General features: G+C 53.9%; 8 protein-coding genes across 8 annotated transcripts; 5 read left to right on the top strand and 3 right to left on the bottom strand.

Moving 5' to 3' along the window:
* Nucleotides 1–376: 376 nt before the first annotated feature.
* On the bottom strand, nucleotides 377–1,156 carry PG986_013386 (uncharacterized protein; the record flags this gene model as incomplete). Its single annotated transcript, XM_066849608.1, has 1 exon — nucleotides 377–1,156. One exon carries the CDS (start codon nucleotides 1,154–1,156, stop codon nucleotides 377–379), a length of 780 nt encoding a protein of 259 aa, XP_066693751.1.
* A 651-nt stretch (nucleotides 1,157–1,807) lies between these two features.
* On the bottom strand, nucleotides 1,808–4,038 carry PG986_013385 (uncharacterized protein; the record flags this gene model as incomplete). The annotated part of the gene is made up of 2 exons (XM_066849607.1): nucleotides 1,808–3,625; nucleotides 3,721–4,038. The coding sequence occupies 2 exons, from the start codon at nucleotides 4,036–4,038 to the stop codon at nucleotides 1,808–1,810; spliced, it is 2,136 nt and encodes a 711-aa protein (XP_066693750.1).
* Nucleotides 4,039–4,588: 550 nt separating this feature from the next.
* Nucleotides 4,589–5,035, top strand: PG986_013384 (uncharacterized protein; the record flags this gene model as incomplete). The annotated part of the gene is made up of 1 exon (XM_066849606.1): nucleotides 4,589–5,035. One exon carries the CDS (start codon nucleotides 4,589–4,591, stop codon nucleotides 5,033–5,035), a length of 447 nt encoding a protein of 148 aa, XP_066693749.1.
* Nucleotides 5,036–5,596: 561 nt separating this feature from the next.
* On the top strand, nucleotides 5,597–6,735 carry PG986_013383 (glycosyltransferase family 69 protein; the record flags this gene model as incomplete). Its single annotated transcript, XM_066849605.1, has 2 exons — nucleotides 5,597–6,051; nucleotides 6,072–6,735. 2 exons carry the CDS (start codon nucleotides 5,597–5,599, stop codon nucleotides 6,733–6,735), a joined length of 1,119 nt encoding a protein of 372 aa, XP_066693748.1.
* Nucleotides 6,736–10,109: 3,374 nt separating this feature from the next.
* Nucleotides 10,110–12,359, top strand: PG986_013382 (WD repeat domain-containing protein; the record flags this gene model as incomplete). Its single annotated transcript, XM_066849604.1, has 2 exons — nucleotides 10,110–11,314; nucleotides 11,366–12,359. The coding sequence occupies 2 exons, from the start codon at nucleotides 10,110–10,112 to the stop codon at nucleotides 12,357–12,359; spliced, it is 2,199 nt and encodes a 732-aa protein (XP_066693747.1).
* Nucleotides 12,360–13,651: 1,292 nt separating this feature from the next.
* PG986_013381 (uncharacterized protein) lies at nucleotides 13,652–13,918 on the bottom strand (the record flags this gene model as incomplete). Its single annotated transcript, XM_066849603.1, has 2 exons — nucleotides 13,652–13,762; nucleotides 13,817–13,918. The coding sequence occupies 2 exons, from the start codon at nucleotides 13,916–13,918 to the stop codon at nucleotides 13,652–13,654; spliced, it is 213 nt and encodes a 70-aa protein (XP_066693746.1).
* Nucleotides 13,919–14,237: 319 nt separating this feature from the next.
* Nucleotides 14,238–14,519, top strand: PG986_013380 (uncharacterized protein; the record flags this gene model as incomplete). Its single annotated transcript, XM_066849602.1, has 1 exon — nucleotides 14,238–14,519. The coding sequence occupies one exon, from the start codon at nucleotides 14,238–14,240 to the stop codon at nucleotides 14,517–14,519; it is 282 nt and encodes a 93-aa protein (XP_066693745.1).
* A 221-nt stretch (nucleotides 14,520–14,740) lies between these two features.
* PG986_013379 (uncharacterized protein) lies at nucleotides 14,741–15,438 on the top strand (the record flags this gene model as incomplete). Its single annotated transcript, XM_066849601.1, has 3 exons — nucleotides 14,741–15,037; nucleotides 15,190–15,219; nucleotides 15,370–15,438. The coding sequence occupies 3 exons, from the start codon at nucleotides 14,741–14,743 to the stop codon at nucleotides 15,436–15,438; spliced, it is 396 nt and encodes a 131-aa protein (XP_066693744.1).
* Between the last annotated feature and the right edge of the window lie 549 nt (nucleotides 15,439–15,987).

Genomic DNA, 15,987 nt, shown 5'->3' with positions numbered 1-15,987 from the left:
TGCTAGAAGCAGAATATATGACAACTGCCAACACATGCCAGGGAACTACATGAATGAAGCATGCCTATAATCTAGGGCTTCTGGTCACATGTTATGGCCTGAAGTCGGACTTTCTGTCGCACGCTGTTGTGCTTCAGGAGGCAAGCCTCTTTGGGCCTCTTGAGACACTGGCAATACTAGCAATAGTGTGGAATAGGGGGTGAGCCCATCTTCATGTCGTGTTTCGTGATAGCATTATCCAGTTAAACCAAGAAGACAATTTCGTCTATTTCTCTACATAATCCAACCCAAGATCACGCACACACTCACACTACCTAATTACCCCAAAGTACGAAGCAACTTTGTCGTCAAAGGAAGAAAGAAAGAAAGACACATGTCACTGCTCGTACCAACCAGATATCTTGAAACGATCGCCACATACCACACACTCAGCAGCCGGCGGCTGCCCTGCCGCTTGCCCACCCTTCAGATCCACGCCTGGAGCGGAGGCTGCAGCATCCCATGTAGTCGTGGACGAGGATACGCCAGACGACGAGGACGGGACCGATTCGGTCTCGAACGCGACCTCCACGGAGGTAGAGGACTGGGGAGACGTGCTGCGAGGTGCGCGAGGAGGCTCCGACGCGTTGGCAGCAACGCTGCGGTCCTTGGGGATGCACGGATGGGGCCGGGGCGGTGGTGACTGAGAGCGGTTATCGGGCGCCTGCTCTTCGTCCTCCTTGGGCACCATGAGAATGAAATGGCCACTGGAGTCTCGGAGCCCAGGCCCGGGCGGTGGCATGCTCTTGGGCTGGACCGCAGGCATCATGACGATGGTGTGACCTTTGGGTGTGCAGGGGTCAGGTCTTGCGGGCATAGGCCTTCCTCGGGGAGGCCCTCCGGCCCGCTGGGCGAAGGCATAGGTAAGACAAAGACCCGTACACTGGGTCGGTTCATGAGGGTGAGGGTTGCGGGTGCCTGTACTCGCACCGGGGTACCCGGGGTGGCGATCATCGGGATCCGTAGACGACTCTTGGGCCAGGGCACCACCGACATGCCCGGCTGGAAGGTGTTTCCACGTTTCGGTGAAGTTTTCGCACATGTCTTCGAAACAATACTCCATGGATGGAGGAATAGTGGCGATGTAGAAGCCGGGGCCTATCTTGCGAAGCGACATCTTCTGGCGTATGGTGACGTGAAATTTGATCTCTTTGCCTGGACCTTGCCTGTACTGTGTTGCTATAATTTCGTCAGAGAGTGTGGGATGAAATGCTTTATGCTTCTTTACAATGATGGAAAGGAGGAGTTTGGTACTCCCTCGTCATAGGGAGTCATTGCCAGCAGAACGATTGCCTTTGACTGTACGTGACTTGCAAAATATTGAATTATTGCCAGTCCATGCAGTTTCATCTACCCGGGTGAACAAACCCAGAGACGACATTCGAATGTACTTTCCTCAAAATGAGGTACGATTCGACGTAGCGAATTCACCGAGGTGTTACTCATGAAGCTGGGAGGTTAACGTAACCTCCGACTTTCCTCGTTCACTGGACAGCTTCTGGGGGGAGGGGTTTAGGAATTGCACGTTATACATAGGAAACACGGCACCGTTTTCAGCTATACCCTAAGTCTGTAGAGAAAGTCTACGTGGATATGAAGTAAGTGTTCACCCAACGTCCGGCCCAAACAAATAGCCAGTAGTAACCACATTCTCTAAACGCCAAACTCCAGTCGTATTACCCATAAGAGCTCCCGAACGCTGTATTGCATTAAACCCCCTCACCTGAAGGACGCTGAACGGGACAAGAAGACGGCTCGAACTGGCCCATCACCAAGCCCACAAGACCTTATGATGTAACACCCTCGCGCCCAACCTCTCATGCTCGAACGGCGTGATCCAACTGTCATTTGCCGGTAGTTTAGCAAACACACTAGCGCCTTTCCAGGTGACGACCTGCTCGTCCATATCACGAGCGCTGCGGGAAACCAGGATTCGATCAAACAGGTCTGGGCGGCGGGCCTTCAGCTTGTCCTCGAGCGTTTGAGTGAAAGCAGGAGTCTTGGAGCCGCCGCCAATTACCATGATCGAGCCAAGGTAGTCACGAAGCTTCTTATCATCGCCCTTGGCGGCATTCTGAATTGATGTAAGGATAGCAATGTCAAGAGGTGCAACAGGCAGCACGGCATCACGCTCAATGGCCAACGTTTTGGCACTGCGAGCCGTCGAATCGACAAACATTCCCGGTGGCGGTGGGGCAGGCGATAGACCACTATGCGCACCATTGGCACCGTTCGCGCCTGTTGCGCCACTGGGTGCCGGTGATGCCGTACCGTTGCCGTTAGCAGAGAAGAGGAAAGGTGCCGGTGCAGGGGTGGAGGTGCCTTCCGGGCCAGGTGAGGGAGCATTGGAGCCCATGGGAGTGCCGTTCTCACGAGATAAGAAGTTGAAGGATTGTGGCTTCTCTTTCATGGGGGTAGCCAGGTTCGGGTCCGAGGCAGAGGGCTGGAATCCATTGGCACTGGAAGCAACCGATGGTTGAACCAGGGCCAGGATGGCGAGCTGAGCTGCTGATTGCGGGTCATCAGGCACATCAACATCGTAGGAGTTGTACGAGCGGTCCATCAGCTTCCGGCGGCCGCGCAGTTTTGTGCTGTTGTCGAAGATGTTGGGCTCATAGAAACCCATAGGGGCCAGAATCACCTCGTCGTAGGTCTTGAACTGGTATTTATGGGTCGGTTGGTTTGGCGCTCGCAAGTGGAACTGATAGAGCTGTACGGATATGTCTGCTTGCTGCATGGTGCAGTGCTTGATCTTGAGCTCCTCGGCCAGCAGGAAGTCGTACCGCCGGCGGAGATTGATGTCCTGATAGGGAAAGTTGTCGTAGAGCATCATCCTAATGAAGGTGTCGGTAACGTCAAAACCGCCGTACTTCATGTTGATCCTCGAGTCTTCTACCATGAGACCGTCTTCAACACAGGCAACGGATGTCTTTTGCGCACCCACATCCACTACGCAAGCCTGTGTGTAGCCAGCACCAAATGCGGCAGCCATGCTCTCTTGGATGAAGCAGACCCTGTTGAACTCAAACCAGGACATGCAGGATTTCAGCACTTGCTCCACATACCGCTTGTCGTATAGATCCGGGATGACGAAGACGCAGCTATAGTTCCTCCAGGAACTGCTCTTGGTCAGTCCAAGCTCCTGTCGAATTGCTTTATCAAGCAAGGTCTCGAAGTCATCGCAGAGATGCTCTGCAGTCGTGTATTCGTCTTCGTTAAGCCACCCGTAATGCATAGGCCACCAGACTTTGAACTTGGGGTTTGAGTCGTCAGGCACTCGCAATGCAGCCTGACCGATGAAGCAAGACGCGGCTGAGTTGGGGTCTTCGAGGTTCTCGAGATCAGTCCATTCGACCTGCAACGGATCATTGTGCGTGGGGATCTTCTCGGCCTCCGTCCGACGGTTGTAATTCACCACCAGCTCCTTGGAATTGGGTAGAACCTTGCGCTTGTTGGCGCGCATGTCGACCTTGAGCTCGTTGCACATCTTCTGGTATTTCTTGGACCACTCCTCCCCGTACTGCTCGTCGGGGGTCTTGCCCTCGAACTTGCGGCGCGGCAGGGCCTCGTACATCTCGGATTCCGTCTGGGGAACTTGGTAGCGAGGGCTGTCGGTATCGTCCTGGGCAGCGCATCGCTGGCAAAGCCTATGCGCAGGTTCTGGCTGCCTGGGTGTATGACGATGATCTTGGACGGATCCAACTGGCCGTCGGCGGTCGCGGTGGTATCCTCGGCCCCTTGGAGGTCGGGTATGGGCAAGGGCACCTCGGCATGGCCGTTACGGGCGAGGGCTCGGTCGCGGTCCTTGGCAGTCTGGACCAGACGGTCTCGTGTGGCTTCGGCCTGGGGACGCAGGGCGAGGACCTGGTCATCGCGCTTCATGTAATCGGTATAGTAGTTCTTCTGGTTAATGGCGGGCACATCAGGCCAGTTGGTCTGCTTCATGCCATTATCGGTTCTTTCGAGCCCTGGATAGGAGCAGTACGCGTAAGCAGCCATTGCGCAGAGGGGAGAGGGGCGAGGGGAGAAGGGAGAGGAGACGGCAGTCACCATCGCGTAGCGACAGCGAAAGTGGCGATGATGGGATTGATCAATGGGACTTACCTTCCCGAAGGAGGACGCGCTCGCTAACTTTGCCGACCATGGTTGCAGAAGAATTGGATTGTGCGACGTCCACGGAGAAAAAATGGCTACAACATTACCGCCGAAAGGGTTTGAGCGACCTGACCTTTATTTCCAGGTTGAGAGGCCAGCATTCCGCGCCTTGCCTTGCATTGTTCGAGCTTCGCTTCATCCGACAACGCCAATCCACTCGCATGCCCCCGGACCGGCCCAATCGATAAGCGTCCAGTAGCTGACAAGGTTGGGGAATCGTGAATAATGCACTGGCCTACAGCGCCCCCTGCAACTTGCAATTGCCATCAGTCCAATTGATTGGCTTTCTCTCCCAATTATCTATCGTATCATGACTCTCATCACACTTCTTTCAATCCGGTCAACGTCCAAGTGCACTCAGTGCACGTTGTCCGACGTACTGTGAAATTGCACTATGCCTACAAACTTACACCCTGCATCAAGGCCCGAGAAGCTTTTGGATATATATCAGGGGTATAATAAGTGCTTCCAGTATTCTATAGATTCCATTTACCAACTCGCTAAAACAATACGTCGTGGTTGGCATCTTGAAGACGGCTGGTACACGCTTATCTACTTATTCAACCCGGCTGGAAGCTCTATTGGCGAGCGCCGCGGCGGATCTGCCTGGAGCTCGCTAGGTGATACCCAGCTCCCCATCTGTTTATTTTCTGTCTCTGTCTCAGCCCATCGTGGCTCTGCCAGCGTGGCCACAGTTGAGGATGTTTGGATCAGGATCGAGGAGCTTGGTAGTTGTGTTGCTGGAGTGCCCAAACTCGCCCCGGATGTCACCGGAACTGTTTCTGATTTCGAAGTAGCTGAAGCAGTTGTGACGACGGCGGCTTTCGGCGACAGCATGTAGTGGGCGGTGTTAGCCTCGGGTCCGCAATGCAAGTATTCGTACGTTTGATCCTGCCCAGCGGTGAGCACCGCCATGGAACAGAACCGTGACTGGGGATCTGATGGTGTGCTACATCAACCTCATGTTAGTCCATTAGTATGACTGCAGTATATATTGCATGGCATCTTCAGTTCACAGTTGCAAGGGGGCATACCATGTCCACGTCGTTATACTTGGGTTATCACTCAGGCTGCCACAACCATTTGTGCACGAGTTCGTGTCGAAGCAGTGGCCTCCAAGGCCGCAGTCCGACACTGCATGGTCGGGGTGAAGGGCCAAATGCTACCATGACTGGATTGGTCGTTGTCAATCGATGACAGGGGCTCTGCGATGCAGGCGCCCTTCCCGAGCACACGGTACTATGATAATTAAGCGCTGGACCGACTGCCTTGCCATGAAGCAACCAACTGCTTTTTTTCTTTTCCCTCGAATGGAAGCGTACCTAAGGCGCTTTCAAGCGACTCATTGCTCTTTGAATACCTACAGTATTGGCAAGGCACATAGTTCATACTCATATCAGTGATGATTGCCGCGCGAAGGTCTGTGAACTTGGCCAGTTGCCTCGTCTTTCTGGCCCTTGTGCTATACATTCTGTATCATCGACAAGGCGACTTCTCGCCTTCTGCCCACGATGAGCTCTATACAGGAGTTGAGACTGGGGCAACCCCCGAACCAGAGGAGCCAAAGGTACTTTCGCAGGCCGAAGTCACAGCCTATGCCGCGTCTATTCTTGACCCGAAGGACAGACATCTTCCTAGATTACAGTGTCCCTCCCCAGATCTAAGGAGATACAAACACCTGAAGACCAGGCGCACTCGGAAACCGCCAGTTCAATACCACTTTGCTTTGAACCTACGGCAGTGCCTGAAACTGTTGCCTCAGCTGCTGGGAAGCGTGGTGGACGCCATCCAATTCCTCGGCCCGGAGCAATGCGCCTTGTCCATCATTGAGGAAACTCGGAAGACGGGACGGCGGAGGTCCTGGCAGCCCTGCAAAGGGAACTGGACAAGCTCATGGGAGACCGCGTGCGTATTGTCCTAGGCGACAAGATCGACCCTGTTTCTTTGGGTTCGCCAGGAGGGGCAAGATTCAGCCGGCTCGCTGAGCTGCGCAATATGGCCCTCCAGCCACTTGTCCAGCACCCTGAGCGGTATGCAGACGACGCCACGGTCATCTTCATCAACGACGTCGCCATCTGCACGGATGACGTTCTGGGGCCGGTGCACCAGCGCCGCGCTCTGCGTGCCGACATGACGTGCGCGATGGACTGGGCGGTGGGCGATGACGGACGCTCCCTCTTCTACGACTCGTATATCGCCCGCGCCGCGAACGGTGATCTCTTCTTCGACATCCCGCCCGAGACCGGGAGCTTCGGGCACGGGGTGGACGGTCTGTTCTGGAACGAGCCCGTCGCCCGGGCCCGGCTCGGGGCGCACCTGCCCTTCCAGGTCTTCTCGTGCTGGAACGGCGCCGTGTCGTTTGCGGCCAGGCCGATCCTGGAGCGCAAGCTGGCTTTCCGCACTGCGCGGGAGGATCTGGGAGAATGCTACGGCGGCGAGCCGCAGCTCTTCTGCAAGGACATGGAGTTCCAGGGCTATGGCAAGATCGCGGTGGTGCCCAGCGTCAACTTGGAATACTCAATAGAGAAGGGGAGACACTGAAGGGGCTCAAGGGATTTGTGTCCTCCTTAGTTGAAGACGACGGCACGAAGGACTCTATTACCTGGCAACCGCCGCCGGATCAGGTCAAATGTATGCCGACATTCAATAACCAGTACTGGAGGCCCTGGAATGACACCTTAGCATGATGCAAGTCTTCCCAGTGCAGCTTACCAATGGAAGATGAAACTCTTTTGAATAATTGCTTGTAGTGTGATTTTCGCTCTTTTTGAACCTCCCCCACAACCCCCTAGAGGCTTTGGCTGAGTGAAACCGAACGAGTAGAATCGCCAAGGACAACACTCTTCTTCATTTCTGGTGATAACCTACGTGTGAGAACTAATGATGTGTTCTGTCCTAGTTGGCTTCGAACTTTGAGTGACAAACCATATACAATACCATGGCGGTTAAAACGGCATGGTGAGCATCGTGCGTGCGCGTGGCGCGGAGGGATATGGCCGCTTTGCAGTTTAAGCTGGACTCTCACCCACACGACCTAGTTGGTTGGGGGAAACCGTCGTAAAGTAGCGGTCTCTAGAGCGGATGGGCCCCCACCCCTTGATGCGTGTTGTTTGGTGATGCGATGACAAATAGCCAAATATAAAGCAGGCAGGCTATACGCAGATAGGGTGACGATAGACACCACCCGAGGATGGTGACATTTCCCACGGCATTCTGCTGATGTAGTCAGTCCAAATGAAGACGGCTGGTATGCAATATCAAGCTGGGAGGAGCAGTCGAGGAGCTTGTGACGAGTTAAGCATCAATGTGTGTTGCCATTGGCTATATAATTATACATGTGCCTGCTGCAGGACTGCAAGACAGGGGTTGCTTGGACGTGCAGAGGGACAACTCGGTAGGCCTGCGATTGGGTGGCCAGTGGAGTTGGAGTAGTGGTGATGCAGCCACCCAGCCATTTGGATCCCTCGTCTGTCTCCTGGAGGGGCGCCCGAGTGCAGACCGGTAGTTCGATTTCCCTGCAGTGGGAATGCACCCGCCCGTATTGCGGTCGGAGTGGTTTATGTAAGGGGTGTCAAGAATGTCTTGCATGCAACCAACCCACGGCCCTAGGGAGCGAATACTTGTGTAGTACATCAAATACATTCATTCCTTGGAAGGACGGAAAACTTCCGGAAAGGACTTGGTGTCTGGGGGAAATTTCAGAGTTGGAGATCAGGGGTCCAGCCAGCTCCCGGCCGCCAGCCTTCTACCCTGCATACAGTCCAAGTTTGAGCTTCTAACCCTCCACGAGTCAGTGTAGCCAGGTAGCCTAGGTAACTGAAAGTACCTGTCAGTGTCTTGTGTTGGTCCGGCTTTTGTCTGGACCGGGAGATCTCTATTATTTATTAGGTTAGCGAATCCGTAGCTTCGGGGCCGGCGGCTCCCCCTAATGGCCCAACTTGTCTGTTAGAACGGGCCCCTGTTTATTCTCTCACTCACTCACACACACACTCTCTCTCTCTCTTTGATGCACAAGTGTGATTTTGATGTAAGACGAGCAGGCGTGAGGAATCTGCGGTGAGACGGGATATAAAAAGATATGTACGCACGGGGCAGAAGGCAGCTGACCGCAAAATGTTTGGGTCTACCTATCGGATCGGCAGGTCTTTGTTGTGTTGACTGCTGGGGATGCGCCGGGGACGAGGGAGTTAGGTATGAGATCATCGCCAGAGGTAGGGATTTGGGGGGCGGGCTGGCAGGCTGGCAGGGGTTTCTTGGGGGCAGAACAGGGGTCTCTTGTCTCTCTTTTGCTTCTTTTGCTTGCGAAAGGCAGGATTGCGCTTGCCTGCTTGCGGTCGGTCCAGAGTCGGTCGGCTGCCATCAACATCTGCTGGAAATGGGTTGTGTGCATCACTTTATTTTCTGGTCCGAGATCCTGGCCACCGGGAATGAATTTCATTGCATGGCAGCGCAACGTCTCATTTTTTTTTTTTCAATCTTTTTTCCCACCATACATACATACATCACTGTCCCGTGTCTCGCTTCGCTCCACCAGGATCTGAGCCGCCTGTCTCTTTCGTCTGCGATGATACATGCCTCCAATGGACGGTTGATTGATTGATTGATTGATTGATTGATTGACTGATTGACTCTTAGTTTCCCGTCCCCGTTCCGTTCATTCCACCCACTCATATTGCGCCCTGTCGCTTATCTGGAAGTTGCTTGTTTCCGTCAGATCGAAAAATATCATCACAAAGAACACACGCGTAAGAGGGCTCGGCCAATCCGCAGATTAATTACTCTTGCTTGTCCGTTCCACAGTCATGGCCGTGTCTTGACTCAAGATCCATCTTCCTGTATGCCCTTGAATCGCTCGTTTCTCGCTCCCTCCGTTACCAGATCTTTGGACTTTCCACTCTTCACCGCCTCCCAGGCCAATCATCCCCCTTTGTCCGCCTTCTTTACCTGCAATCCTCTCCCAGCTTCCAGGTTAGGCCTGCTTAGTGCAAGGAACCAACTCTACTAGACGCCATAGTCGAAACTCTGGCTTGGGTGGCCAGCGGCCTGACCAACCCTCTAGCCCTCTCGCTGTTGGTTGTCCCTTAACTTCCCTCTGCCTGGACCCTGAACCAGCGCCCAGAAGAGCCGAGTCGAGCGACGCTTCTGAGCCCAGTTCTTGTGGGTTAAGCCGCCGCCTTTGCGATTTCCTGTGGAACCGTGGGACGTGCTATATCCACCGCAGCACGATTGCATGTGTGAATCGTCCCCATTATACTATAATATATTTCCCCAGTCTCCAATTCTTTCCCTAGCCCGCCCCTGGGCTGCTTGGTCTTCTTGGTCTTCCTGGTCCTTCTGGGGTGTCTTTTGCCCCTTGCCCGCCTTGCTAGAAGCAGAAGGATTGCAGTGGTGCGTATCGGTATGTATCCGTCTTCGTATCAACCCGTACCAACGTTTGTCCCCCTCGGCCGCCCCAAGACGCCACCGGCGCAGTCGGGCTTGCCTTGTGGAGAAAAGAAAAGTGTTTCAATACACGACTCGCTCTGTCAGCGCCTGTCAAAAAGATTGTCTGCCGCTGGCGCTTGAAGAGAGCTCATAGCCGGTTGCGCAGATCCGCTCGTTTTTGGCGTTACCGGTTACTCGCCCTGAAATACTAGATCGTGCGTCGCTGACTAGTTAGCAACAGCCACTGTTACAGATTCCCGCGCCCTTTGATTGTATCGCTTTGTTTCGCAAAAAGGGGGTTTGGCCGTTTATAACCCTCTCCGTCTCCCGGGCTTTACTTTGCGTCCCAGCAACCACGAGAGACCGATTCACTTGACCGTGAACTGATCAAAACGCTACACCGAACACCTGCTATAGTCGATTTGCGGCCGAGCGCAAAAGCAAGCTTTCGTGGCCATTGCGCCTTGAACACGTCCAAACACACTGGCGTAATGCCGAGTACAGCAACAGCTTCGGGGCAGGCATGTCTCCCGCCAACAACAGCCGCCGTCTATATCCACGACGGCCCTTCTACATCAAACGCTAGCGCTTTCTCATACGACACTGGAGCCGACGGAATGGAGAAAGAAACAGCGGTGGACCACTGTAGACCAACCACGGCAGCCCTATCTCGGCGCAAGCAGAGCCTTAGCTCGGCTGTAACATGGCGTCGACGACCGAAATCGCTAATGTTGGGCTTCGAGGGCGAGGCGAACGGCAACGACGAAGACACAAACCCGAACGATGTGCGGTTTCAGGCAATTCAAGAGACTGGCCCAAGCATGGACTTCGAACCGGGGCAAAAGCCAGGCACTTCACTTAAAGGCAGAATACGTCGGGCCTCAATGAGCCTTGTCAAGGGTATCGTGCAGCGTCGTGACCGCCGTTCATCGGAACCCAGCAACGTCCTCGAGTACCAGGAAGACCAGCAACTCCGGCCGACAACATCTCACTCTGCGTGGTACAAGTTGCGCCACGCTGCCAGTTTCCGACATCCGAAGTTTGCAACCAACAGCCGGGGGAACCTGGAGACCATCTATTCGCCCTTGGAGTCCGACTTCTCGAGTGTTCCTTTTCCTGGCCGCGGTCTTGAGCCTCCTATTATCCCTCGTCACACCGGCGCTGCTGCTAAAGCCTCTGCTGCCCTTCAGAACGAGTACCTGGCCTTTGCGCGCCAGCACGAGGATTGTTGGGTTGAACAGTCACAAAATGACCGCGAAAGCGGCATTGGCATCAACATGGGCTCTTCCACTGAGCTTGGCCTCGGCCAATTCAATGCCGCCCAGGACTCTGCTATCAGCAGGGTTGACTTTATTTCCCAATTGCCTTCGGAACTCGCAATCCAGGTACTGTCATATTTGGGCGCAACGCACCTCGCTGCCGCGTCCAGAGTGTGCAAGGCTTGGGGCGTGGTTGTCAAAGACCAGCAAATTTGGCGCGATTCGTTCTTGAGGGAGAAGACCACCACGTTTGCAACCGGTGCACCAGTTCCGGTTGGAATGGGATTGGGAGTGCCTCGAATCCAGCCGGGTAATGACTGGCAGAAGATCTATCGGGCCAAGCATGAGTTGGAGAAGAAGTGGAAGGAGGGCAACAAAGCTCGCCCCGTCTATCTAAATGGCCACTTCGACAGCATTTACTGCTTGCAGTTCGATGAGTGAGTTATACAAAAGTACATCGCCGCGTTGCCTGGCTAACTTGTTTCTAGATCTAAGATCATCACTGGCTCCCGGGACAAGACGATTCGCATTTGGGACATGCGGACTTTCGAGTGTCGGCTTGTGATTGGGCCTCCGGAGGTGGTGAACGATACCTCGGTTCTATTTGATGCGAATGGCAGACCAACCCATTACACATCTGGACCTGATGCCGAAAGAGCACACGAGTCATTCCCAGCAACTGTGTCGTTTCCAATCCACCACAAAGCGTCCATCCTATGTATGCAGTACGATGATGGCATCTTGGTCACGGGCTCGTCTGATTCTACTTGCATTATTTATAACATCAAGTCCGGTTACCGCCCGGTCCGCCGCCTTGAGCATCACACAGCCGCCGTATTAGACTTGGCATTCGACGATAAGCACATCGTCACCTGCTCCAAGGATATCACCATATGTGTTTGGGATCGTAACACTGGTGCGCTCCTGAAGCAGCTGAAAGGTCACACTGGACCGGTCAACGCTGTGCAGTTGCGTGGCAACACCATAGTCTCGTGCTCTGGCGACTTTCGTGTCAAGATGTGGAACATTGACAGCGGCAAGGTGATCCGGGAGTTTTCTGGTCATACCAAAGGACTTGCATGCAGTCAGTTCTCTGAAGATGGGCGATACATTGCGTCGGCTGGCAGCGACAAGGTCATCCGTATCTGGGATGCCAACACGGGAGAATGCATTCGTGAGATGCAGGCGCACGAGAGCCTCGTCAGAAGCCTGCACATTGACAGTATCAGCGGTCGTCTCATTAGCGGCAGCTATGACACGGACATGAAGGTGTTCGACATGGAGACTGGCGACCAACTCCTGGACTTTCCCCGATGGCACGCGAGCTGGGTCCTGAGCGCCAAGAGTGACTATCGCCGCATCGTCAGCACGGGACAGGATCCCAAGATCCTCATCATGGACTTTGGCGCGGACGTGAAGAACGTGAATCTGTTGGAGAGCGTCACAATGGAGGATGTGGCAAAGGGAGCAGGCTTCATCTGAACAATGTCTCCTTCCGAACTTCCCCGTGCTTTGCGCTGCTGGAGAAGCTCTGCTCGTTATCTTCACTATGTTTTCCTCGTTTACATTTGACTCTGGCCGTCCTGTTCTCAGACGGACTGACAACCCTTTGCATTGCATAACATAGCGGGATCAGGGGGCATGAAAGTTGAGACTTCGTCATATATGTGAGAGAGGTGTTATTAGCGCCCCTTATTTCCGAAGACGCCTCGTGCATTTATTTTGTGGCCGGTCTGGTTATGGTCCATGGACAGCGGAGTTCGTTAGATGCTGGGGCGTTTTGATTCTTGGGGCATTGCGAAGCGTTTGGTTTTTTATCTAATGTAATATCGACTGCATATAGATATGTTGATGCATCATAGACTTCAAGTTTTCTGCAGCGCCAGAGTTGCAGCACCCATTGGATTGTTCATCATGCCTTAGGAGACCAAATCTGTGATACGGGGATGGGCGGTGTCATGGACTACATTTTGAATAGAACAATCAAGGGGCCTTCTCACGTGCAAGATCGAGAATCCGTTCAAAGGCCTACTTACTCGGCATTGCAGTAGGGCCAGCATTGATATCGTCAGAGCTGTAAACGTTGTTGTCTGCATCGTTCAAATGAAAAGGCTCATGATGTTTCCCACTGGGATAGAAGGGGCCCAGGCTGAAAGAGGCAGTCTATTTTCGCCGAATATACCACGCCACTCATCTGATCTTTCATCGGCCCAGCAGCCGTACTTGTTATTCCCGCCCGTGGCTTGGTAATTTTCGCAATCGATTTCGATCCCCAGAGTCCCGGGGGTGTGCCGCTGCCGAATTGGGTGGTCGTCCATCTCTGGTAGCTCTTCTCATCTCTTGCTGCTTTGATGCTATCGTGGGTACGGCTCCACATACCAAGTCTGTTCGAGGCCCGTACGCTTTCAAGATATTTTTAGGCCAAGAGATGTTCATCTGTAGTATTCCAGCTGTCAACAGGGCCAGATTCGGACGGAATCGCTTAAGTATGGCTAGGCCCAGGTTTCGTGCAAGCTTTCGAAGGCTCGAAATCGAAGGGCTCGAGGTTAGCAGCAAGTCATGGACGGGGCGTTTGGGACGTCATTGATGATCAAGGACCTGCGGACCGAGCATCTTAGGTCTCGATTCGACTTGGCTTAGTCTCTGCCTGTCATTCACTCAGTTGACACGTCTGATAAAGGAGGTTGGCAGTCTCGAGCCGCAGGCGCTCAGGCCCGACTAAATAATCTTCCGAGCTCTAGATCATTCGTCAGCATCCGCGTCAGAGGGAAGGCCTAGCCGCCCAGGCTTTTGAGTTGGAATGGCCTCTGATTGATGGGCGGCCCGGCGCCAGGACCAAGAGATAGGGCGAGGGCTCTGGCCATCTCATGATGGGACGAACGTGCCTGTCCAAGAAAGAGAGAGAGAATTTGGAGAAGCTTAGAAAAGCTTCGACTTACTCGCTCGACACCGTGGCCTGCATAATCGACCTTCTCTTTGTTCTCTTCCGCGCGGGACGGGCTCAGGGCCTCAGCGCAAAGCAACCATCGTGCGATGAACATTGCAAGAGAAGGACGGCGACTGAAGAATCAGTAAATGTGCAGGAATCGGGAATGGAACGCGTGTTGGCATTGGCGAAGCATCTACGATCCCACCCACCGTCTGCGAACATATAAACCCGCTGGGTTCCTCGACTTCGCACTCGGTTTTCTTGCCTTTCCTTCATCAGCAGCACATGAACACTATCAGTGCCATCATACCCTGTCGACAAATTCCTACCTGATCACAGAGCCATCTTCTCCTCTTAGGGACCTTCTATTGTTGATATACTTGCACATCCAGTAGCATATCACAAACGATACGCCCCTCTAAACCAACAAGATGCAGAGCATTCTTGCAGTCGTCCTGCTCGCCATTGCCGCCCTTGAGGGCGTCGTCGCCGCGCCTCTTGCCTCCGCCGCTGCAATTGACGTCCGCACCAATGAGGCCCCCCAGGCTTCTCCCGCCTTCGACGGTGCTGAGGACATCTATGGTGAGGTTGTTCCTCTGGCGCACCCCTCACCCCGACCCTTCTCCAGTGTTGTTCGACGAGTGTACATGCATACCCCCGAGGGATTCGAGTTGACTCCGTGTCATAGGACGAGATCTCGCCGAAGACGATGAGAAGCAGAACCGTAGGTCCCCAACTCAAGACTCTTTCCGACCTCCTCCTTGTACATTGGTATAGGCCATGGTGATATGCCTGGTATTAACCAAGAATGAGTAGTGAGCCCAAGACAAGGCCCACCGGCACCCGCCTTCAGGGCCCCAGGCGCTCCTGGGGGTGCAGGTTTTCCAGGTGAGTTGACACTAGCATGATTCCCCCCCTTTTTTTTTCTATCAATATGCGTGCGTACCACCGCGAACTCTCTGGGTTTCTGGGAAAGCGTGTGCTTGGCGCTACCTGCTCCGGCAAACAGCTGAACTCTCTCGTCATTTCAGATGCTGACGGCGGCATGGGTGCCCCCGCTCCCGTAGCCGACCCGACCCCTATGGACGCGGCTCCAGACCTGTCGGGGGAGCCAGCTGCGCTGCCACCGAGATCCGCCAACATCGAAGAGAGAGACCTCGCCAGTGACTACGATGACCAGTTGGAGGCCCGTGATATCGACACGGAGGATAGCGGTGGCCTCGAGAAGAGAGTAGGTTTACCTCTACTTCCAACTCCTTGCGGTGACGTTCTCTGACTTGAATCTGATATAGCAACGACGTGGCGGCCGGGGAGGTGGTGAGTTTGTGGCCTGAGGGGCGGTTTTGCTTCGCGATGGGAAACGACTAACGCTGGGGACTGTAGGCCGTAGGGGTGGCCGTCGTGGCGGCGGTGGTGAGTTCACAATCTTGCTCCAAGTTGCCGTACAGTTGAAGAATACTGACACCGAGTGCTCAAGGACGAAGGGGTGGCCGAGGAGGTATGTTCAGATTCCTAGAGCAGACTGCTTTGATACAAAGAGATGCTAATACCGAACGCCAACAGGTCGACGAGGAGGTGAGTCCGCGGTCCCGGGAGGAACTTCCCCATTCGAGGAATACTAACGTTGGGTAATATAGGACGCAGGGGTGGCCGCCGAGGTACGGATAGTTTCCTTCTTGCCCTTTGCCCCTTTCGCCCCTTCTATCCCATGCACTCCCAAGCAACTTATACTAATAATATGTAACCACAGGCCGCGGAAGAAACTAATCGCAACACAAGAAAAGGGGTGGCGGTCGTATCGGAGACGATTATCGAACTCCGGTGAGATATTATACCCCGATGCGGAAACTTGCGGAAGAATTCAAGCTGACTGAGCATCAAGCGCATCAAAGGTACGAAGGATGAGCTAGGATTCCTATGTGAGAGGAGTCGCCTGTGGGCAGAACGGAAAAGGGGGCTTGCGTCTGAGAGTGTGATGGGCAAAACATCGATGTTTCTGGTCACTCCTTCATGCATGATATTAGGAATGAGTTACCGTGTCTTTCATTTCGGTTCTTTCTCGTCCCTGAGGGGTACTTATCTCAATTCTATTACTGTCTCTTACTTCCCTCATTTGGAACGTTATCTTCGCCTTGTTCCAAGTAATTGATCTGCGTCAAAGTGACGGACATTAGTCATGCA

Source organism: Apiospora aurea (genome assembly GCF_038362705.1).
Source record: "Apiospora aurea strain CBS 24483 chromosome Unknown utg000009l_segment0_segment0, whole genome shotgun sequence".
Taxonomy (NCBI): Eukaryota; Fungi; Ascomycota; class Sordariomycetes; order Amphisphaeriales; family Apiosporaceae; genus Apiospora; species Apiospora aurea.
The sequence above is the reverse complement of the archived record's forward strand: the minus strand, read 5'-3'. Positions and strand labels throughout refer to the sequence as shown.